This window comes from Dipodomys merriami, unplaced genomic scaffold (genome assembly GCF_024711535.1).
Source record: "Dipodomys merriami isolate MVZ:Mamm:240054 unplaced genomic scaffold, mDipMer1.0.p SCAF_1, whole genome shotgun sequence".
Taxonomy (NCBI): Eukaryota; Metazoa; Chordata; class Mammalia; order Rodentia; family Heteromyidae; genus Dipodomys; species Dipodomys merriami.
Window position 1 is genome coordinate 117,245,465 of NW_027202270.1, and position 23,592 is coordinate 117,269,056.

Sequence of the window (23,592 nt, forward strand, 5' to 3'; positions counted from 1 at the left end):
AAATCATCATTTGCTTTATTGGCTTCATTTACACCTAATTTACATCTAACCTGAACTCATTTTCCTATATATGCGTATAGCTTATATTAAGAAAAGTTAGTTTGTTGAGGCATAGTTAATGGGTAGTAAAATTTATAAAAAATGTTAATTTGTATAAAAATTATAAATTGCTTTATGTGCTTTGCCACTGTATACCTACATAGTTCTGTCTGTGTTTCCCAAACGTAAGGATATTTTTACATGACTACACTATAATTTCTATGCATATTGATATTTAAAAAATACTTTGTCAGTACTGGGGTTTGAACTTAGGTCTTATGCTTTCCAGGTACATACACTACTACTTGAGTCCCACCCTACCTTTCTTGCTTTTGTTAATTTTTGAGTAGTGTCTGACATAGTATGCCGGTCTGGGCTGTACTAAGGTCTTCCTGTATATGCTTTCTGTGTAGCTGGACTAGTAGGCTTGTACTACCATACATGGATTTTGTTGGTGAAAATGAAGTCTCAAAAACTTTTTCCCTGGGCTGACTTCAAATTGTAACCCTCCTGATCTCCATCTCCTGAATAGCTAGGATTATTGATGTGAACCCAAACTTGCCTTGTCTGAAGAAGCACCTGGGATCCTAGTTACATTGATTGCTAGGTTGCTGTGAGGCCTCACTGAATCCGGGTCTACAAGGAGGGATCTTGGGATATTGTTTGTCTAGTCCAGGAGATTTTGATTCTGCACAAGTTTGGGAAACACCAGTGTTGAGAATGTATTATGTCTCATTGAATATTTTTCTCTTCCTAGAAAAATGCAAGTTATTTTAATCCATAGCTTCATACAAATTGAAATGATTAGCCACATATAAATATATTTGTGCAAACCTGTAAATATTTTCTTAGGGTGTATCCTTAGATATGATATATATAGGTGAGAGGTAATAGAGTTTGAAGGCTTTTGTACATCTTTTACAAAATGCCTTCCAGAAAGTTTATCTGATTGATCTATCTCTAATCAGAGAAGATACCAGGACTTACGAAAACTCTGAGCAAAATCATGTAATGTTCACTGATAGAATTTTCAAAGTCAAGAGTATTATTTCTACTTTGTTTTGAAATAATTAGAAAGATTTTATTGCCTAAGTATGGCAGTCTGACATTTTGTGATAGGTTCCAGCTTGATCAGAAAAATAAAATTCTATAAGTAAACTATTATTATTATCATTAATATTACTACTACTACTATTTAGGTGTGAGAAACTCAGACTGGTATAAGAACTTCTCTTCTGTGTTTGGCTTTTCTGAGTCACAATTTTAGGGTTCAGTATTTTCTGTGGACTTTTCGGACTAATCAATTGAAAGAATAAGCTATAAAGCACACCAGCTAGCTGAAACAAAATGCTATATCAGTAGTAAAGCTCAGACTTTGATCTTGATTCTTTTTTATATGCTTTAATATGTTTAATATTCCCAACCAACTTGTAATTTAAGTACACATACTATCCTTATTTTATAGATGAGAGTACTGAGATCCAGAGAGGTTAAATGTTAGAGTCAGCGTCTGAACCCAGACAGTCTGACACTTCAGAGTTCTCCATTGTAAAACTTTGCAATAGCAAGTTCATAAAAAATTATGTCATAAGATGGGGACATTATTGAAGGCTGACTGTTGAAAGGAAAGCAGGTATAGACAGCTTTCATTTACATTTGGCACTAGTCAGGAATGTGTTATTGTTGGCTGTGAATTTGTACATCCCATATGCATTGTATTTTTTATGATGTGATTCATCATTAAAATGTTTAATTATTTCAAAGTGTGAGTAAAGTTAAGCAATTTTTATTTTCTTGGTTTGGGTGATCATTTTATATTCATTTACATGATAATTATGATAAGTATTCTTTACTCCATGTTTTTATCACATGCTTTTATTTTTTTAATCAAATACTTTAGGACAATCGCTTGGAATTTGGTGGCTAGTTACTATGAAGAATTGCCTTATGGGCGATGTGGACTGATGACTGCCCAGGAGCCGTGGAGTGGCCACTATGTAGTGGAATCTCCCATTTGGGTGTCAGGTATGGTTCACATTCTTTTTTTTTTTTTTTTTTTTTTTTTGGTCCAACCGTGGGGCCTGAACTCTGGGCCTGGGCGCTGTCTCTCACCTCTTCAGCTCAAGGCTAGCGCTCTACCACTTGAGCCACTTCCGGCTTTTTTCTTTTTGCTTATGTGGTGCTGAGGAATCGAACCCAGGGCCTCATGCATGCAAGGCAAGCGCTCTACCACTGAGCCACCTTCCCAGCCCCTTCACATTCTATCTTACCCTAAATTCCTGTCTACAAGGCAAAGCAGAAAAAACCTACAGGAGATGCTGTACACTCCATGTATCACAAAATCTCTGTCCATGTTTTGTGTGTCTCCATTTTAAAAGAGATTTGTCAGTGTTTCAATAAAATTATTTTGAGAAATTAGACTACTTTCTGTATTCTGTATTTGATTTTCCATGGAAAAATCTTAGAAATGACACAAAGAAGGGAAAGGAGCAGGGGAAGAAGGAATGTTAGTGATGGAGACAGAAATAATCACCTAGAACATATAATCACAAATCATAATGGCTAATAAAGTGAGATATTGATAAAGATTTATTTCAGTTAACAGTATCTAAATTAGGTCTTGAGACACTTTATTCTTTTAGATTAACTCAGTTTTGTAATCATTGTGCTAAGAAAATACTAATTTACAACAATTATATTTATTGAATTGTTGAGTAAGTAAAATACCATGACTGTTCCCCAAATCTGTAAGTATGCATTGTTAAAAGGTAATTTTCAGAAAAAGACACAATCTTGTCTTGAATATAAATAGGCGCACATGCTAAAGATTTTGTGTTACTTGTGTGAAGAAAATGTTAGAACCAGTTCAGAGGAAAAATCAACACAGCACAAATTTGAGATGAATTATAAATGGAGATAAGTTGAGTTTTCTGCAGCTGAGTTAAATGTCTTTTAGAGAAAAAAACATAACATAGTTCAAAGGCAGGCCTATTGATCCAGCCATTTCTTTCTTTTTTTTAGTTCTTTCATTCTTTCTTTCTTTCTTTCTTTCTTTTTTTTTTTTTTTTTGCTAGTCATGGGGCTTGAAATCTGGGCATGTGTGTTGTTCCTGAGTTTTTGTGTTTAAGGCTAGTTAACTCTACCACTTGAGCTACAGCTCCATTTTCCAGTTTTTAATTTTAATTTTTTTATTTTCCTGCCTGGACTGGCTTTAAATTGCGATCATCAGATCTCAGCCTCTTGAGTAGCTCTGATTATAGGCATGAGCCACTAGCACTGGCTCAGATCCAGCCACTTCTGTTGAATCACAAAACAACATTATAGTGTCATTCATTAGCCACAAAGAAAGTTGAGGTCATATAGATGATGAATGGTGTGTTCCACTTTTTCATTGAGGGTTGCAATTATATTAATGACAAAATGAATGTAACTTAAATTTAAAAATCTGTTGTTTAATAAAATTTTGGGTTTCTAAAATCATAACTACTCACTGTACTTAAAAAAAAAGATTTCTCCAAATGTAAGATGCTTTCAGAGAAGAATTATAAATCAAAGTGAACCTGCTCAAATCTTAAACCTTTATTTTCTTGATTATCTCTTTTAGTTGATATGCTGTCCTCAGAAATTTTTAATCATGACCTTAGTAGTTATATTGTGATATTATTCTAAATTACTTGACTTGTTCTTCTGAATATGTGAAAAATTAAGCTAGACTTACATGTCTTTTTTGATGAACTAGTTAAGTTGTTTAAATTGTTGTTTCCACTTTCCTAGGCAATACATGCTTCTAGTCTGGGTGTGGGGGTGGGGATGTGAAATACTGTTTATTAGTACAATAACAAATTTGGAGGTGACAACAAAACATATATTGTAAGACAATTGAGGCCATAAAAGCAGTTTTTGAAATGCATTATTATAATTCTTTGTTAGTTCTGTTAGGTTGGGTTAATGGAGATAAGCAAAGAGAGGTGTAGCTAGAGGAATAACTTAACTTTGCTCTTGGTGAAAAATAACCACCAATGTATACTAATGTAAGTTTATTTTTACCACTCTGTAATTCCAAGAATCTTTGTGCAGTTATACCATTTAAGTGGATTAGTTAAATGTGATTGGCATATATTTTCCTCTAAAGTAGAAAATAGCTTGCTAGAATAAATCAGACTCCAATTGGTTAAACTGCCATATTGTTTTTTAAAGAAACTCTGTCATCACCATTTTTATCTTACTTGCATTTCTGCTTTCCTCCAGCACATACATCTCAGTTTACTCAACCAGGTTGGTACTACTTGAAGACAGTTGGCCATTTAAAAGAAGGAGGAAGCTATGTAGCTCTGACTGATGGCTTAGGTAACCTCACCATCGTCATTGAAACTATGGTAATTGTTTTGTTGTTGATACTGGATTACTTCATTTGTTTAGTGTTGGAAAAGTAGTATGATACAAAATTGAACACACATATACACCCTGCATATATTCACATATACAGAAAGCTGCCAAGGTTTTATAGCTTTCATTTAAAAATTTAGTCACGAGTCAATAAAACAGCAGCACAACTCACTAGTTTTACCTGTTTATTAACCTCCAAGACTTTCCGTTGTCCTGATATGTTAGGACAGGGAAGCTGTGGCTCTTGCATTGTCTATCTTAGATGGGCTGTTTGAGGGATATTTTTAGTCTATTGAGAGAATGGTTTTAAGTGTCTGGGAGGCTGTACTGGGGAGAAGGGATGGCAGGGATGAACAGAAGGATGGAGAAGACAGGGCCTGGAAATGAGTGGAAGACTGAAGGATGAAAAGAAGCAAATGGAAAGATTAAGTTATACAGGTGCCAGATTGGAGAGATCTTAAGCTTCCCAAAACACTAGTGAAATTCCAACTAGGAGGCAGCAGGCATTACTGGTATTCAGCAGAGGTTTGAGCAGAGGGTTTCAGTTTACTAAGAAGTTGGCATGGGAAAAGAAGGATCTGAGTGAGAGAGCAGAGCATCCATAAAAAAATATGTGTTGTGTAGCGACTATGATTGGGTTTCTAGTGTCAGTTTACCATTTGGCCATCACCTGGTCAATATTTAAGAAGATCCTTTAAAGGTATATTATTTACCAGGTTCCAGAGGACAAACAGTAAATATTATAGGCAATTGTGATTCTTTTTAAACCAAAGTTGTCTGTTGAATGACTCAATTGAACCAAAAATTGGCAAGCCCTTCATGACTTGAGCTTCTCATGGACCAAAGAGGACTTCTCAAAGAAGGGCACAAACAGCCCTTTACCAAGATCCAGAACCATTCCCAAAGACAGCCCAAAGAAAGAAGGACAGATGTTCCCTCCAACCCTATAGCTGGAAACAGAATGCTACTTGCAAATGGGATACAGTCTACATTTGGTATAGCCATATTCTTGGAGCTTCCTGCCCCCAAAAGATGAAGTTGTGTGCTTGCACAGAGAAAACTGACAGTCCACCTGTTGTCAGACTAGATTGAGCTGTTGACAGCTGAGACTGAGGGTATTAGTCAAGCCAGTCATAGGACTTAAATTGGGACAAATATAAAAGTGAAATTTAGATGTCCTTTGGGAAGAAAGGACCAAATTCATATAAGAATCACAAACCAAACAATTGTCTCCTGATAATCTGAATTTGGAAGGGGAGGATAAGAAGGACTTTTTAAAAGTCTTCTTCTCTTGCCAGTTGGTAGCATCATGTAGCATCACGCAACAGGCTGCTCCAAATGTAGCTTGTCTTCCACCTGTTCCTTTGTGTTGTTCCTGACAAATGTATTACATTTCTGTCTATTGTAAGTTAAACAGTACAATTATATGCATATTGTATAAAATACTTTTAAACTAAGTTACAAGAAAAAAGGATAAAAACTACATGTTTATTGTCTTTAATATGATTGTTGTATTTTATGAAAGCTGTACCTGTTGCCAGCACATTCAGTTTTTGTATATCTGAGATGTGTTTTGCCCTCATTTTGTGAAAGATATTTTTGGATGGATATAAGGTTTTTGATTGACAGCTTCTTTGGCATTTTGACATATTGCTTTCACACATGAAAAAAAATCAGCTGCTAATCTTATAAAGTTCTTCTTATAAGATTATAAAGATGATCAGTCATTTCCAGTCTTGCTCTTAAAATCTTTTTATCTTCGATTTTTTGCATTTATTATGATGTGTCTGTGTGTATATCTCCTTGCATTTATTTTCATAGTTTGTTGAAATTAATGAATATGTAGACTAATTTTTAAAGTCATACTTTTAAAGTTTTAAGGCTTTATTTATTTGAGGATTTTTTGTCATCTTTTTTCTTATGGCCCATAGATTATTTAGAAATTTATTTGTTTTCTGAATATTTTAGAATGATTCTGAAGTTTTTTTCAGTTATTCTCATTTTAATTATATGGTGGGAAATGTTATACTTTGTGTGACTAGAACCTTTCAAATTTATTATGATTTGTGTTTTGGTTAGGATGTGGGAGACCTTGGTCAGTTCTCCATGTACAATTGAAGGGGATATGCATTCTGCTGTCACTGGATGGAGTGACTTACAGATCTCAGTCAAAGCAAGCTGCTTGACACTGTTGAAATAGTGTTGAAATCTCCTATATATGCTTACTGATTTTCTATTTGTACTCTCAGTTACTGAGCGTGGAGCACTGAGGTTTCTATTTATTTTCTTTATTTTTAAATTATATTTTTATTATCTCTTAAGTAGTTGTTTAAAGGGGTTATTGTTACATGTTAATGTATGAGTATGCATATTAATCAACATCACCCCTTTCACCAATCTCCCTCCTTCATTCCTCCAATCCAACACATCCCCTCAATTTTCCTAGTTGAAGTGTCTATTTATGATGATTTTTAATTTTTTTTTTTTTTTGGTTGTGGGGCTTGAACTCTGGGCATGGGCTGCTATCCCTCAGCTCTTCAGCTCAAGGCCAGTGTTCTACTGCTTGAGCCACAGCACCACTTCCTGTTTTCTAGTGGTTTATTGGAGATAAGAGTCTCATGGACTTTCCTGCCCAGGCTGGCTTTGAACTGTGACCCTCAGATCTCAGCCTCCTGAGTAGCTAGGATTATAGGCATGAGCCTATAATCGTCTGTTAAGCCTGGGACAGAACCTTTTTTAAAAAAAAATAAGTTTTTTTTATTGTGAAAATACTGTACCAGAGGGGTTACAGTTACGTGAGCAAGGTAATGAGTACATTGTTGCATCCTCCTTTGTTTTTCCCCTACCATCCCTTCCCTCCCATCTCCACGATTACTTCCCTCCTCCCACCTAAATAGCTGAGTCCTGTAATTGTTGAATCCTCTAAAGTAGAATTTATGTCTCAGCTTTTTTTGTTTCCAGCTCATAATCGTGACTTGTGAAAGATGACAGCAATATGAGAGCTATTCGTTGTATCTATTAAGCTGACCTTTGTGTGCATTTGAAAGATATAGTTATATGGTATATCTTTTCAGTGAAACCTTCAAAAAACAGTTTTTTTGTAGGTCCTGCAGCTTAAACTCAGAGCCTGGGCACTGTCCCTGAGCTCTTTTGCTCAAAGTTAGCACTTCTTATCATTTTGAGTGGTAGCACCACTTCCAGTTTTTGGGTGGATAATTGGAGATTAGTCTCCAATTGGTCTCACAGACTTTACTGTCTGGGCTGGCTTCAAACCACGGTCTTCAGATCTCTGCCTCCTGAGTACTTAGTAGGGTTATAGGTCTGAGCCTCTGGTTCCTGGCTAAAGCTTTTTTTTTTTTTCCACTTGATATATTTTACTTGGAAAGTGTTTATAACAAAAAATTGAACAGTTGAAGTGTAATTGCTTTGTCTAGTCACACAAAACACACATTCATTAAGAGTACAGCAGAAAAATTGTTAACATTTGAGATAAATTCATAGCTATGTAATGTGTGCTACTTATATTAATCTTGGGATACTAGTTATTTATAGCTTGTATAATATCATGTGGATAACTTAACTTCGTTTTATCTTCAGAGTCACAAACATTCTATGTGTATCCGGCCATTTCTTCCCTATTACAATGTTTCACAACAATTGGCTACCTTTTTTCTTCAGGGAACTCTTGTAAGTACATATGTATCACATGATTACTTCTATCACAGTCCAGCAGTTCTTATGTGATAAGTCATACATATGAGTTAATAATTTGCATTTAAAGAAATAGGACAGAAGCCAGTACATGTCAAAGGTCTTTGTGGCTTTGAGGAACTCTTACAAAAGTCACTTGTAAGAAAATTATCCTTGGAGCTGGATGCCAGTGGCTCATGCCTGTAATCCTTGCTACTCAGGAGGCTGAAATCTGAGGATCCCAGTTCAAAGCCAGCCCAGGCAGGAACATCTGTGAGACTCTTATCTTCAATTAACCACTAGAAAACCAGAAATGGTGCTGTGGCTGAGAGTGCTAGCCTTGAGCTGAGGAGCTGAGGGACAGCACCCATGCTCAGAGTTCAAGCCCCATGACTGACCAAAAAAAAAAAAAAAATTATCCTTGCTGGCTTGAGCATCAGTTATATACTATAAAATTATGCTTAGGGCTGGGAAGGTGGCTCAGTGGTAGAGCGCTTGCCTTGCATACCTGAGGCCCTGGGTTTGATTCCTCAGCACCACATAAGCAAAAAGAAAAAAGCTGGAAGTGGAGCTGTGGCTCAAGTGGTAGAGCCCTATCCTTGAGCTGAAGAACTGAGGGACAGTGCCCAGGCCCAGAGTTCAGGCCCCATGACCGGGCCAAAAAACAAAAAAAACAAAAAAACAAAACTATGCTTAAACAGTGATCTTTGGAATACTCTAAAATACTCAGTACTCTATACCAAAACAACAATACAAATCACCAAAGGCACTATTTTTTACTTTATACTGAAAAGCGGGTAAAAAGGGGTGCCATATTTCTACTTCTTCTCAACAAAATTTTGGCCAATCGACTTCAACAATCCATCCAAAAATCATACATCATGATCAAACAGGATTCATTTCAGGGATGCAAAGCTGGTTCAATATACCCAAATCAATTAATATAATTAATCACATCAACAGGAGCAAGGATAAGAACCACATGGTTATCTTAATAGATGCAGAAAAAGCATTCGACAAGATCCAACACCCCTTTATGATGAAGGTCTTGGAAAAATTAGGAACCCATGGAACATTCCTCAATACAATAAAGGCTGTATATGACAAACCTACAGCCAGCATTATACTTAATGGTGAAAAACTAAAGCCATTTCCTCTTAACTCAGGAACAAGACAAGGATGTCCACTCTCTCTACTTCTCTTCAATCTAGTATTAGAATGCCTAGCTACAGCAATAAGACAAGATACAAACATAAAGGGGATCCAAATAGGGAAAGAAGAAGTAAAACTCTCCCTCTTTGCAGATGACATGATCTTGTATTTGAAGAATCCCGTAGACTCCACTCCCAAATTACTCAAGTTGATTCAAAACTTTGGCAAAGTAGCAGGGTATAAAATTAACCCTCAAAAATCAATGGCTTTTCTGTATGCCAACAATGAGAAAAGTGTGGCTGAAATTAGGAAAGCAACTCCATTCGTAATAGCCCCACAAAAAATAAAATACCTAGGAATTCACTTAACCAAAGAAGTGAAGGACCTCTATGATGAAAACTTCAAAAACTTGAAAAAGGAAATCAAAACAGAACTTAGAAAGTGGCAAAAACTCCCATGCTCCTGGATTGGAAAGATCAGCATCGTGAAAATTGTTAGATTTTTTTTTTTTTAACCAGCGATTGAATTTAGGATCCTGTGCTTGCTTGGCTTACTTGCTCACAGTGGGTGTTCTACTGCTTGACCTTGCTTCTAGTTGAGCTTTTCTCTGGCTTCAAGATAAAAGGTTTTGCTTGTTTTCAAGATAGACTTTCTTGGGTTTTTCTGTCCTGGCTGGCTTTGAAGCTCATTCTTCCAGATCTTGGCCTCCTGAGAAGCTAGAATTATAGGTGTGAGCCACTGGCACCTAGTTCTTTTGTTAGATTTGAATTGAGAACGTTCAGTACCTTTTAAATTAATGCATATAAAATTATTTTAATACTAGAAGATTCTTAAAAAGGTTTTTATGCAGATACAATAGTGAGTACTTTTGAAGCAAAGGCTTTTTTTTTTTTTTTTAACATTTGGCAGAGTTCTTTAGTATTCCTATCTTGGTTAATACAATACCAAAGATCATAACCAGGAGATAAAGATGGAGATTTATTGTCTGTGACAGGTAAGAAGAGCACTGTAGGCTTCCCCGCCCCCCCCCCAAAGCAATGATCTTCTCCTGAAAAAGCAGCAGGGGGATTTTATTCAGGGAGCCTGTGCATGTTGATATACAAAAGCACACTGGAGATGGGTACATCAGAGCATGATGTATATGGTGGATATTTCTCAGCATGCTCAGTTTAAAGTCACAATTCAAGAACAAAAGATGATAAGGCACACTTCTGAGCATGCTTAAATTAGCTCAAGGCCATAGAGCAGGTGTTCATACAGGAAAGATGGTAGACAAGATTGCTTCTGTGTGTGCTCTATTCATTGTTACCACAAGCTAAGTTTACTCTGGGTCTAGGTCACCTAAAAGAATAGTGGTTAGCATGTTCTCTGAAAGTTTCTCTGAAGAGTCTTATCTGAAACAAAAGTAAGGGCCCTTCTGAAAGTCTATTAATGCAGGGGTTTGTTCTTGAAAATGCCTGGCTATCTTGCTTAATAGCTGAAATTTATGAGAAATAAAGTATTAGCTTAAACAATGTCTTACTAATTTAAAAATATAACTACTTAATAGTTGATTTTTTTTGTAAATAGCACATTATCATTGTGTTTATTTTTTAACTAGTATGTATTTGGGAAATGAAATATTAACCCATGCTTTGTTTTTTTTTTTCTCTAGAGTGATATACCAGAGCTACAGGTGTGGTATACTAAGCTTGGAGTACCATCTGAGAGATTCCTTTTTAAACGACTGGATTCTATATGGGTAGTTTTAAAGTCCTTTATTTTAATTTGTTTATTTATTTTAATTTTTGTCAGTTGTGAATCTGGGTGCTGTCTCTGTGCTCTTCAGCTCAAGGCTAGTGCTCTACCATGTTAGCTACTGTGCCACTTCCTTTTATTTTAATTTATTACAGTAAGACAGTTTAAAAAGTGCCAGGAATTGTCTAATGAATGTAGAATTTGAAAGTTTGTAACTGATTTTATGTTTTATTTTTAAATTTTCTTTTATTGTAAAGGTGCTGTACAGAGGAGTTAGTTACTTGAGTATGGCTGAAGCAAATGAGTGTTTTCTGTTTCTTAACTAGAAATCCTGTTTAAGGAATTGTAGATGTCTGTGTTTATAGATGTTTTTGGCTCTTTAGTCCTAGTTTGCCTCAGTTGCTCCCCAGGTGAGAAATTCAACTCTTATTGGAGATTTTTTCCCCTCTCTATCCCACTATGATCACATAAAGACCATTCTGTCATCTATATATTTTTCTCATTTCCAATTTCTACTGCTATGGCAAGTTTAACTTGCTCATTATTGCTCGCATGGATTTCAGATTTTGCCTCCTGGTTTTCTAGCCCCAGTGTTGACTTCCTCAAGGATAGCTTACCACACTGCCACCAGAGGGGGGCATGTTTGTAATGTGGGTCTGATTTGTGTCTGTGCCTTGTTCAAAATATGTCAGTGATTTTTCACTGTCATATTCATTCCTTAGTGTAGCATCTGACCTTCATTGGCTCATCAGAGGTGAAAGATGGCTTTTTTTTCTTATTAAATTGTCCACTCTTTACTAAACTTCTATAGTTTTCAAAGCACGTATAAGTGTTTACTTACTTCTGTGACTGAACAGGCTTTTTCTTCTCCCAGGATGGCTTCTCCTGTCTGTTATCTTTCCAAGTGTAGCTCATCTGACACTTGAGCTTTCTCTATCAGTCATCCTACAGCTACCTAGGACTGTGTGCTGACCGACTTAAACATGGGTCTTAATACAGTGTTCTTACTACTGTGCTGAGCATAGGCTGTTTTTTCATGAAAGGTTTCAAAGAATGAATTGGCCCAAGCAAGCATATTACTTCACTTAATTGACATGATTGGCTACATTTCTGATAATTACTAATGTTTTAATAATTGGTCATTATTAATTATTAAACACCCATTGAAAAAGAACATTGTACATTTTGCCTAATCAGTTGCTAGAAATAGTATAATGAACTATGATTTTCTCCTATTGGAAAAAAGATAATCTAGAGCCCAAATTTGGCATCTGATATTTTATATCTGGCCATCAACTAACTACTAAGGGTATATGAACCATTTAACTTCTAAGTATAAAGAGAATTTTTCACAATTGTATAAAATGAGCATAAATGTGCTTCCTACCTTAATAGTATATGAAAGGGTTGGTAGTGCCTTTGGAGGGTTATAGTTAACAAACAGCAGTAATACAGGCAGTTATGTTTCCTGTCAGTCCCTCATTGAGATAAGCATTTCATAATCATTGTCTGCCTTCATCCTTACAACGCCCCTTTCAGGTATAAATTTTTCCCCTTTATTTTATGTGAGGGGAAAAAACTTGAAAACATTGTTGTCAAAGTCATAAACATTACATAAACTTACCTTGCTTATTAAAATTTATATTGAATTTATAATGATCAGAACTTCTCTTTCTTGAGAACCATTTTCTGTGATTAACAGTTGAGTGACTAGTGAGGTTTTAGTGAGTTCTTCTCCCTTCTAAAAGTCTTAAGGGAGAAATGGGCAGAGCCTTCAGTTGCATGTATTAAATATATACAAGTTCTAAGGAGCTTACTGTACAATTGAAAAGAATAGGCTAATAGATATGTTTGGGCGCCATTTATTCCTTTCTCCATGCAATGACATTCTTTTTTTTTCTATGAAGTATAGAAGGAAATCTTCTAAAATCGATTCAACTATAAAGTCCTTGTAAATAGGCATAGAATATTACCAAGGGCCTCACGAGGATTGAGGCAATCCTGACAGGAATGAGTTGGTCTTTGTGTTAAGATTATTTTTCTCAAGGTGTTTTGAGGCAGTGATGTGAGCTACCCTTGGCCTTGAATGTAGGCATTTTCTCTTCCAGCTCCTTGACAGTGGTGGCACTTTCACATTGGAACTGCAAGAGGATGAGATATTCACGCTCACCACTCTCACCACAGGTCGGAAAGGCCAGTTCCCATTTCCTCCCAAATCCCGGCCCTTCCCATCTATCTATGATGATGATTTCAATGTTGGTAAGTTTTTTTTAATGTTTCTTTTTGTGATACTGGGTTTGATGGTTCATTCAGCTCTCAGGTCTCTGTGTGGCAAGAGGAGGCATAGCTTTATGTTTTTCAGTGCTAGAAGAAAGTTACAATTGTAGGTTGCTTCTGGTGTGACTGAAGATTTGAAACTTTTATGCCTCATTAACTATCACTGACATTTTTCTTCTGTTGAAGGTTAAGCCATGTTAATGTGTGTCTTTCCATGGTGCTGGTGAATTTATTAATTAGAAATAATTGTGTTATCCTTGGGTAACCCAACTTACCACATACCCTCTAGCTATGCCTTTGAGTTTTCTATTATAATTCTCCTTCTGGTGTTTACGAGGATCTGGCCTAAAGCCAATAGAGAAGCCCTTGATTGGTCATTTGGCAAAAGTTAGGACATGGTCATTGTCATATTCATAGATCACTAAGCAAGCAACACAACTTTTTGACTAAGAAATAATATTGTATAGGATTATAGGTGTCACTGATGGATCATGTGGGTCTATAATCTCCTAAAATTGGTGCCAATAGAAGAATAGCAGGGAGGAAATTAACATTACTGGGGAGTGACTTGAATCTCCTATTGGCTTCAGGGCTACTTAGAGACTCTTCCCCCTACTAGTCACTGCTGTAGGAACTCAGCTCACTCTCCTAGGAAAAACCATCTTCCAGCTGATTGGCATATGTAGCTCTGAGGACTGTTTGTACTGGAGTCTGCCCAACCATTTGGATAATATAAACGTTGGATGATATGAACATCAGTATCCCCTAGACCTAAATTGTAAGCTTTGGTTATAAGTACTATTTTGTTTATAAAACTTCCCAAAGTACTTGAAAATGTACTATTTCAGAGAGGAGAGATTTTGTAAAGACTCAAGTTATTAAGATACTAAGTGGATAATTTATTATGTTCTGAACAGAGTACCCATTTTTTAGTGAAGCTCCATTTTTTGCTGATCAGACGGGTGTATTTGAGTACTACATGAACACTGAAGACCCAAGAGAGCATCAATTCACTCTACGACAAGTTCTCAATCAACGCCCGATTACTTGGGCTGCTGATGCTTTCAGTCCAATCAGCATTATAGGAGATTACCAATGGTATGTAAGATCTGGATGAAATAACCTTAGAATGTTGGGTACATTCTGAAATGAGGCGTTTTCAACTGTTTTCCTTTTGCCAAGAACCCAATAGGTATGTAATTATTAAATATCATGATGAGTACAAATCATCAATTTGTGTGTGTGTGTGTGTGTGTGTGTGTGTGTGTGTGTGTGTGTGTGTGTGTGTGTGTGTGTGTGTGTGTGTGTGTGTGTGTGTGTGTGTGTGTGTGTGTGTGTGTGTGTGTGTGTGTGTGTGTGTGTGTCCTTCCTTCAAATTAGCCTAATTTAATAGTGACTCTTGTAGGGGAGGTTTTATTTTAGTATAAAAATTGAGGGCTTTGGGGCCTAATTATAATTTAATGTTGATTTACAGCTTTTGAGATTTTGAGTGTTTTTTTTTTTATTTACTAATCTCATGTTTCCACCTGCTGGATCAGTAGTAGAATTACATGGTCTTAACTTGAAAATAAAATTACCAACTTTATCTTCTCTAGTACTGTAGTTCAGTGTGCTGGCTTATTATACCTAGTTATTTTCAGAAAATTCCTATTACTAGTATAATTCTACTGTAGAAACACACACACACACACACACACACAGCAGTATATCCAAAGTGTGAAAATTAGACAGGGAAGAAAAGATAAATCTGAAAAATCCTTGAATTGTTTAGCTGTAGGCTGCAGAAAATCCTTTGTATTCCTCAACCATGGTTATAAATTGTGATTCTAGTCCTGAGCTCTGACATAAGTCTTAAGAATTTTGTTCTCCAGAGTCTATGGAACCTTTATAGTACATGGTGTCCTTAAGAGTTACTGATATATAATGAAGATTTCTTCCCCAATTTGGACGAATGATCTTGGTGGCTTGTTTTTTTGAACAATACAAAAACTATTTCTTAAATTGTCGCTGAGGTAGACACTACATGTGGATTTTTTGAGAGTGGTGGTAGAGTTTATGTCTTCTTCATTTGTTTTGTAAGTCAGGTGACTAGGTTTAAATGTCCAAAGCATGGGCCCCATTATTTAGATAGATCGCTTGTTTTACTGCTTGGTTGTATGCCTTCCCCCACCATTTGCTGTTAGACATTGAATAGCAAGTGAATTAAAAAATGTCATGTTGGTTGGGATGATTGTATTGTCTCTGAAAGGGAAAGTGTTGTGTTTCCTAGCATGCTGAAAAGGAAACCTGCAAGAGAACTCATTGTAAAAACTATAGTTCCTGGCTAGCTGAATCTTTCCTCTCCTTTAATATCCTCTTAATGGATCCAGGCTCTTAGAACTAAGGTTTTGTTCCTCTGTTTAGATAGATGCTCTGTAGGGTACAATGGTTCAGAAAGTGGGATTCCTGAACCAGTAGCATTAGCATCACCTGGACAATTCTTACTTGAGTACTTCCAAAGAGTCTACCCAAGACTTAATCAGATGCCGAGGGGATGGGGCCATCAGCTTAAGTTTAACCAGCCCTCGAAAGCTGCTCCAATTTGAGAAGCCCTGTAGCAGTGAGCACAGAGGTGACTGCCTTTGAAGGTGTTGTTAAATCTTGATAGATTTAAATTTAAAAACTGGCTTTGAAATTGTTTATGTTCTCCCTGAGGCTTCTCCCATTTCCTTCATTGATTCTCCTTGATGATGGAAATGTGAATAAGTCTTTTTTAAAAATGATATTTTTATTTAAGTAGTTGTACAAAGGAGTTACCATTTGACAAAATGTTAATGAATGCAATAAGTCTTGAATGACATCACCCCTTCCAACATTCTCCCTCCTCCCTCCTAATCCTACCCTTCCCCTAAATTTTTGTAGGGTATGCATTTAATTTTATGACTATAGTCTACCTACTTCCTTTCTTCATTTGTCTTTTGTTCAGAATTATGTGGAAAATTTTATCTTTATAGTGTTAAAAGAAAAAAGTAGCTTCTCAAAATTTGGATAATGAGTTTTATTATAGAAAGCAAAAAATAATATCTACTCCCCATTTAACTAGCAATAAAAGGCATGATTTGCATATATAAAGTTTAAAAGACTTTTCAAGCCTATCCATGCTACAAGCTCAGACTTAGTAAGTCATTTTCTCCTCTCATTACAAGATTAAAACCATCCATTATGAAATATCCTATTTGTGTTATATCAGAATGGCATAATTTAAGAATACTAGTCAACTGTTTTATTCTGCAGGACCAATCTCACTATTGAGTGTGATGTTTACATAGAGACCCCAGAGAAGGGAGGTGTATTCATTGCAGGAAGAGTAAACAAAGGTGGTATTTTGATCAGAAGTGCCACAGGAGTTTTCTTCTGGATTTTTGCAAGTGGATTTTACAGACTTACAGCTGATCTAGGTAAGTGACATTTTTTTACATGACTTACTTGGTGGTATTTTATTTGAGCATCCACTTGTTATTTGTGGAAGCAGTAAAGATCCCCCCACCCCAAGATGCTGTGTATCTGATTGGTTAGATTTAACTCATGGAAGCACATAGCAAACAATTCATAATAACAGTTACTTAATTTGTATGGAGGTGGGCAGCTCACTGCTGAGAATATAGTTATGCAAGGCTCCTTAGGGCATTGTGGGGATGGGCTGAGCTGTGAGGGTCAGACTTGTGTAGGCTGGGGTGAAGTAGTTATAGGAGGAAGTGATACAGAGATTTTAAGAATGCTGCTGTTGGGCTTATGGAAATTAGGGATGGGATTGATCTACTTAAAGTGGAGGAATTCTATTTCCTAATTTACTTAACACTTGGAAACATCTTTACTTTTCTTATTGATCTTAACTATGCTTGTCCTATGTAGAATAATACTTGGAAGAATAGGGGCTTAGAATAAGTTGGGTGTTGAACTTTATACAGTTCATACATCTGCTTTATTGACATTAGACCTTTGTGATGTTGACCTTTCTTGGTTTTGTTTCTTGACTTTCCTCTTGAGTTGATTAACATGTCTTTTATAGCTTTCTGTTTTTTACCTTGGCTCTATAAATAAATAAAGGAGTGGGTGGTAAAGACATTGGTATAAGGACTTATTATAACATATCTAATCTGGAAGTTCTGCATGGATTTTCTAAACTATACAGAAAGCCACAGATGTTAATTGATTTGCCCCAAGTCTCAAAAACTAGTTAATTGGAACCATTGCAACTAGGAACTAAATCTTCATCTAATGTCCTCAAGTTCTAGGTTTACTTAGGCATTCAAATGTAATAAGTTTAACTTACTCTTTTCTCCCTGTAATTCCAAGTTAGTGCTGTTAACATGTAAGTAATTCTACTAGCTAGAAATCTGATTGGAGTTTGGGACTACTTCTGTTCTCTGTATTCAGTCCTTTCAAGTACAAATGTCTATCTAAATGGTGTGTGTAACTCTTTGTATTGTGGTTGTTTCTCAGTTTAATTTTAGTAATTCTTTTGTGAGCTTACCTATAGTTTATGGCTTGAATAAGTGCTTATTGAATGTATGACAGAAGGAGGGATATTTTGTGTTAAATCGGTTGTAAAATGAAGGTGTTTAGATGTTTATGAAGACTGACCAGCTGGGAACCTTTGATTTTGTGATTATAGGAGTCTCTGATTCTGGGTTTTGTTTTTTGTTTTTGTGCTGGTCCTAGTGCTTAACTGAGGGTCTGGGAGCTGTCCCTGGACTTCTTTTGCTCAAGGCTAGCGCAGCTCCACTTCCAGCTTCTTTGTAGTTAATTGAAGATAAAAGTTTCATGGACTTTAATACCTGGGCTGGTTTCAAATCAAGATCTTCAGATCTCAGCCTCCTGAGTAGCAAGGATTACAGATGTGAGCACAGTGCCTGGCTCTGTGAATTAAATCTTAATGTGTCCATTAGGCTAATTTTTTTTTGTGTGTGTGTGTTACAGCTGGGTGGATGATGTATACTTCAGGACATGCTGAAATTAGAGCACAACAATGGTATACACTCACCTTAATAATTAAGGCAAGTATTCCTAACCAGAATGCCTAGAGGTAAAATATTCTTTTAACTTTCTAGAGTTTTCAGTTAATAAAATGAATGGAGGAAAGTAAGATAAATAATGAAGAGTAAAGGAACCAGAAAAACATCTGCTGTCATAGGATGAAACTATTTACAGAGTAAACCCACATAGTAACAAACAGTTGACTCTGCCTCTTTTCAGTTGCTTTATTTTTACCCATTGCTTCTATCAGCACTTGAAACCACATATATTCATTCCACTCTGTGCTCTATGTGTTTCCTACAGCTGCACCTGTGTTAGTTGTTTCTTCTGATATTCTTTTCATATAATATAATTTCCTTTAGACATTAGAATATCAAGATAGATAGTGATTTGGAAGACTTACACCCATCCTACCACTCAGCCAAACCAATTATTGTTCTATCATCTGTGTATATTCCGTTTTGTCCTTGTGGCTTAGCTTTATGCTGTATGCTGTCAGTGTCTTTCTCCAGTTATCCAGTCTAGAGATAGACAAGAAGTAAATGAACGGATATGCCTATATTTTGATAAAATTTTACTTTAAAAAATGTATCTGATCTCAGGGCTAGAGTTTGCAGACCCTTGTTCTAAGGCAGTAATTGAGTACAAATGGGGTAACTCCTCTACTCTTTATTTTGTAACTGGGGTGGGGGTGGTGGTGGTCAGGATGGTGTTTGAGCTTAGATCTGAATGGCTAGAACAACAACAAGAGTTAGGCCACACAGCTGGTGCTAAGGGCAAACAGGGCTGGTCTGGGATAGCAAGCAGTTGGGTAAGGTAGGATGGCCGGAGCAAGTAAGGGGGTTAGGAGGAGGTTAGCCACTGTTAAGCTTAGTATTTAGTCTGTGTTAATTCACTATCCTAAAAGTAACAGTAGATCTTAGAATGTATTTGTAGAACTGAAGGTGGTGGTTCATACTAAGACTGTGGCTGTTGTTGGAATTGGATGTCTTGGATTCCATTCCTAGCTTTGCTGGTAGATATGTGACTTTAGGTTTTAATTTTATTGAACCTCAGTGTCTTCATTCATAAAATGACAGCCAAACTATGGCTTGTTGGATTATAATTTTAAGAAAAAAAAACAATTTATTTTTGTTTTTGGCTTAAGGCTTTTATGTATCAGCACTTCACCTTTTGAGAGTAGTTACTTTCCCATGCTTAGCTGTGAGGGTATGCATTGAGTTTAGTGCTCTAGAATAATGGTAGTAAGAGACAGTATCTGTTGTTCACTGTGTGCCAAGCACTGAGCAACCTTCTGAGGAAGACATAATTTTTTCTTTCTCTGTCAGTGACCAGTAAAGCACACTGGATACTTCCCTTTTTCTATCCCATTTCTCTACCCTATCATCAGCTTAGCCAGTGATTACTATGATTCTCAGGTAAGAAAAGGAGTTGCTTATATATTTGCATATATATATGTTAATTTTTTTTTTCTGGTCATGGGGCTTGAACTCTGGGCTTGGGCACTATCCCTGAGCTCTTCAGCTCAAGGCAAGCACTTTATGGCTTGAGCCACAGCACCACTTCTGGTTTTCTGGTGATTTATTGGAGGTAAGAGTCTCATGGACTTTCCTGCCCGGGCTGGCAAACCATGATCCTCAGATCTCAGCCTCCTGAGTAGCTAGGATTACAGGAGTGAGCCACCGGCTCCAGGCTTGCTTGCATATGCTTTTACAGTGATATTCTCTAAACTAAGGCTAGAAGTTAAGGTTTCCCTCCTGCCTGGGCAGAGAAAATGAAGGCCTTAAATAGAGAGATAGTGGCAGATGTTTGGGCTCAGGCAACGCCGTATCTGAAGAGGTGCTGCTTATTTCTCACCAGGCTGTATGTGCACCTACAGTAAAGAAAATTTTAATTTCATATTCACCAAACCTTAGTGTCTAAAACCTTATAATAATGTTATGGATAGTATTATTCTTTTGTTGGCTTTATATTTTGTTGGAGGATCGGGAACTGTTCACACAGTCCTAGAAATATTTTCCTGTATTTGAGATTTTTGCTCATATATGAGGAACTATGTTTTGTAGTACTAAGTCTAGAGTGAGACCAAGACAGGCTATACACGATCATGACACAGGCTTGAGGGGATTCTGTCCATGTGTTTTCAAGGGCCGTCGTTCTCTCTATTCCAGGGTCCTCTTTCCTCTGGCATGTTGAATGGCCAATTTTTGTGGAAAAATGTCCAGGTACATTACCCAAGGAATGGCTGGGCTGCGATTGGAACTCACTCCTTTGAATTTGCACAGTTTGACAACTTTCATGTGGAAGCTGAACATTAGTTCATACAGAGCATGATTTGGATTTTGGATTTTCTTCTTTTTGATTTTGGTTCCAGAGCTAATCATTGTTTCGGTGGACCAACGTGTAAGCCCTTTGAGGCTAAACTAATGGAGACTAAGTGGGGAGAGAGATACAAATTTTTGCTTGATCTGGTGAAAACTTTTTATTAGAAATAATTCCAACAGGAAAGTAAGCAAATCTTCGGCATTTTTTGATGGTTCAGATCGTGAAGCCTTGGTGCTGATACTGAGGCAGCTCTCTTCATCTCATTTTCAAGTGATCATCCAGATGGCCAGGACTCTGTAACCACGGAGATATATTGGAGTGCCAATCATATGTACAAGTAAGCTGATCATCATACGATGACGCTCCGTGAAAGAAGCTGAAGGCCACTTGAGCATGCGGTCGTCACTCCCAGAAGTACTTCTTTCTCTGTCTTCTTTGGAAAGGAGCTACTTTGGAATTGCAGAATATGATGAGTGGGATGATTTTAAAAAGATCTCATTAATAAACTAAAGCTATTTCTGAAATAATAAATATTAGCAGGTTAAATGGGTCCATTTGCATTCTCTCATTCTTTGAATTCCAACTCTGAATCTTGTAACTTTTCTAATTCTCTGAGAACGTTATCTCAGATGACTGGAGAGAAAGATACCCAGCTCAAGCTAGTGCTTTGAGTGGGTCTAGAGATGGTTGTAGCAGCATGTCTATATGTCATTTGACTGTGCCTTTTGTAGTTTATCCTGTCTACCACAGATGAAATGCTAATGAATGTTTTCATCTCCTTACATGGAGAAAGCAGAGAACACATACTTTTATTAGCTCATCGAAATGGATCATTTCCTACAGCTTTGTATGATGAGATGCATTTACTATGCTTCTCAGTGTGTTTATATATAAATATGGGTGAGCCTGTTTCTCATTAGTAATGATTTATATCTAAGCACTAATGTAGTTCTTAGTAGCAACTCAATTATTCATGTGGGTGAAGTAAATTGTAGAACTTTTTTTTTAAGGAATGAATTACTCATTGAACTAATTCTACTGCTCAGGAATTTATAATAGTCTAACATAGGCTAAGCTCAAATACAATTTTGCATTATTTTTTAAGACAAGCTAATGACTAGAATAAATCATATTACAAAGAAAATTCAAAAATTAAGGTCGTGATTTCAAGTTTATATCTAAATATTTTTGAAAACTAACATATAGGATTAATTTTTATATACAGTAAAAGGTTCCCATTTTAAGCCGGGCTTGAACTCTGGGCCTGGGCGCTGTCCTTCGGCTCTTCAGCTCAAGGTGAGCACTCTACCACTTGAGCCAGAGCGCCACTTCCAGTTTTCTAGTGGTTTACTGGAGATAAGAGTCTCATGGACTTTCCTGCCTGGGCTGGCTTTAAACCGCAATCCTCAGATCTCAGCCCCCTGAGTAGCTAGGATTACATGCATGAGCCACCAGTGCCTGGCTAATTCAGTGAGTTTTGATAAATAGTTCTACCTATGTAACCAACTCTCCAGTCAAGCTCATGATTTTTTTATCACTTCAAAAAAAATCATTGATATGATTTCTGTTACTATGGATTGTCTTTTCTCACAAATAAAAAATGTATTATAATTTTCTCTTTATTTTTGTGAATGGTTCTTTCAGTCAGCATCATGCTTTTGAAATTTGTCCATGTTGTTAGGTTGCTTCTTCTTATTACTGAAAATTAATAGTGTAGAGATACTACCTTGATCTTTCCTTCTCTCAGTTTTCAGCATTGCAAATAAGACTGCTATCAGCATTTATATTTTGTGTGGCTATATGTTTTTATTTTTTCTTAGGTTAAATACATGTTTAACTTTATAAGAAACCACCAAACAGTTTCCAAAGTGATTGTATAACTTTGTACTCCCATCAGGAATTTTTGAGAATTTTAATTATACTGTGTGTGTGTGTGTGTGTGTGTGTGTGTGTGTGTGTGTGTGTGTGTGTGTGTGTGTGTGTGTGTGTGTGTGTGTGTGTGTGTGTGTGTGTGTGTGTGCACGCATGTGTGTGTGCACAGAATGCATGTGCCAGCTATGGGGCTTGAACTCAGGGCCTGAACATTGTCACATAGCAAGGCTGGCACTTTACCACTCTGCTTGAGCCACAGCTTGACTTCCAATTTTTTGTTTTTTGGTTAATTGGAGATAGGTAAGAGTACAAACCACGATGCTCAGTTCTCAGCCTGACTAGCTAGGATTACAGGTGTGAGCTCCCAGTGTCTAGCTTATTCTATATTCTTGCCAGAAGTTCATTTCATTTTAAAAAATTTTAATCCCTTGTTGTGGTGTATAATATGTACATTTCTCTAGTGACTAGAGGGTGTTGAATATCTTTCAAGGGACTTATTGTCCAATCATACGTTTTTATCTTATGAAATACTTGTCTAAATATTTTTCTCCTTGAAAAATTGTATTATCTTTTCATTGATTTCACTATAAAGAGTACTTAATATATTCCATGTAATTTTCTCTATATCTGCAAGAAATCAGATGGAATTTTGATTTTATGTGTGTTTAAACCATAAATCCATTTCGGGAAAATCAGTGGTTAAAATATATGGACCCTTCAGTCTATGAGCAGTATGTCTCAATGCATTTAGGCTATAATTTATAGTTTTAGACATTTATTAATTTATCCTTAAATATTTTGTTTTTTAATGTAATTTTAAATTTTGTGTCATTGGCTTTTTCAGTTACTTGTTTGCTCATACATGGAAATATTGTCAATTTTTATATATTGACCTGCAATCCTATATCCTTGAAAATTCATTTTACTTTTTGAAAATTTATTCTAAAATTATTTTTCAGTAGTACAAAGGGGTTTCCATTCAATATGTCAGTTTATGAGTACAGTGCATTTTGATCAGCGTTGTCATTAGAGAATATGCTATGTTCATTTCAACTATTTGAAGTGTACTAATATGATCTTGTTTATCTTTTTTCTATT

General features: G+C 36.4%; 1 protein-coding gene across 2 annotated transcripts in view; it reads left to right on the forward strand.

Annotated features, from left to right (window-relative positions):
• Positions 1-22,244, forward strand: part of Galc (galactosylceramidase) — a 39,573-nt gene extending 17,329 nt beyond the window's left edge. For both annotated transcript variants that reach the window (XM_070028414.1, XM_070028415.1), the window contains exons 9-17: positions 1,940-2,064; positions 4,288-4,415; positions 8,023-8,112; positions 10,922-11,008; positions 13,113-13,263; positions 14,199-14,379; positions 16,555-16,718; positions 18,241-18,317; positions 20,469-22,244. In XM_070028414.1, the coding sequence (XP_069884515.1) occupies positions 1,940-2,064; positions 4,288-4,415; positions 8,023-8,112; positions 10,922-11,008; positions 13,113-13,263; positions 14,199-14,379; positions 16,555-16,718; positions 18,241-18,317; positions 20,469-20,615 (1,150 nt within the window). In that variant the 3' untranslated portion in view covers positions 20,616-22,244. The remainder of the gene's footprint in view (positions 1-1,939; positions 2,065-4,287; positions 4,416-8,022; positions 8,113-10,921; positions 11,009-13,112; positions 13,264-14,198; positions 14,380-16,554; positions 16,719-18,240; positions 18,318-20,468) is intronic.
• Positions 22,245-23,592: the final 1,348 nt, after the last annotated feature.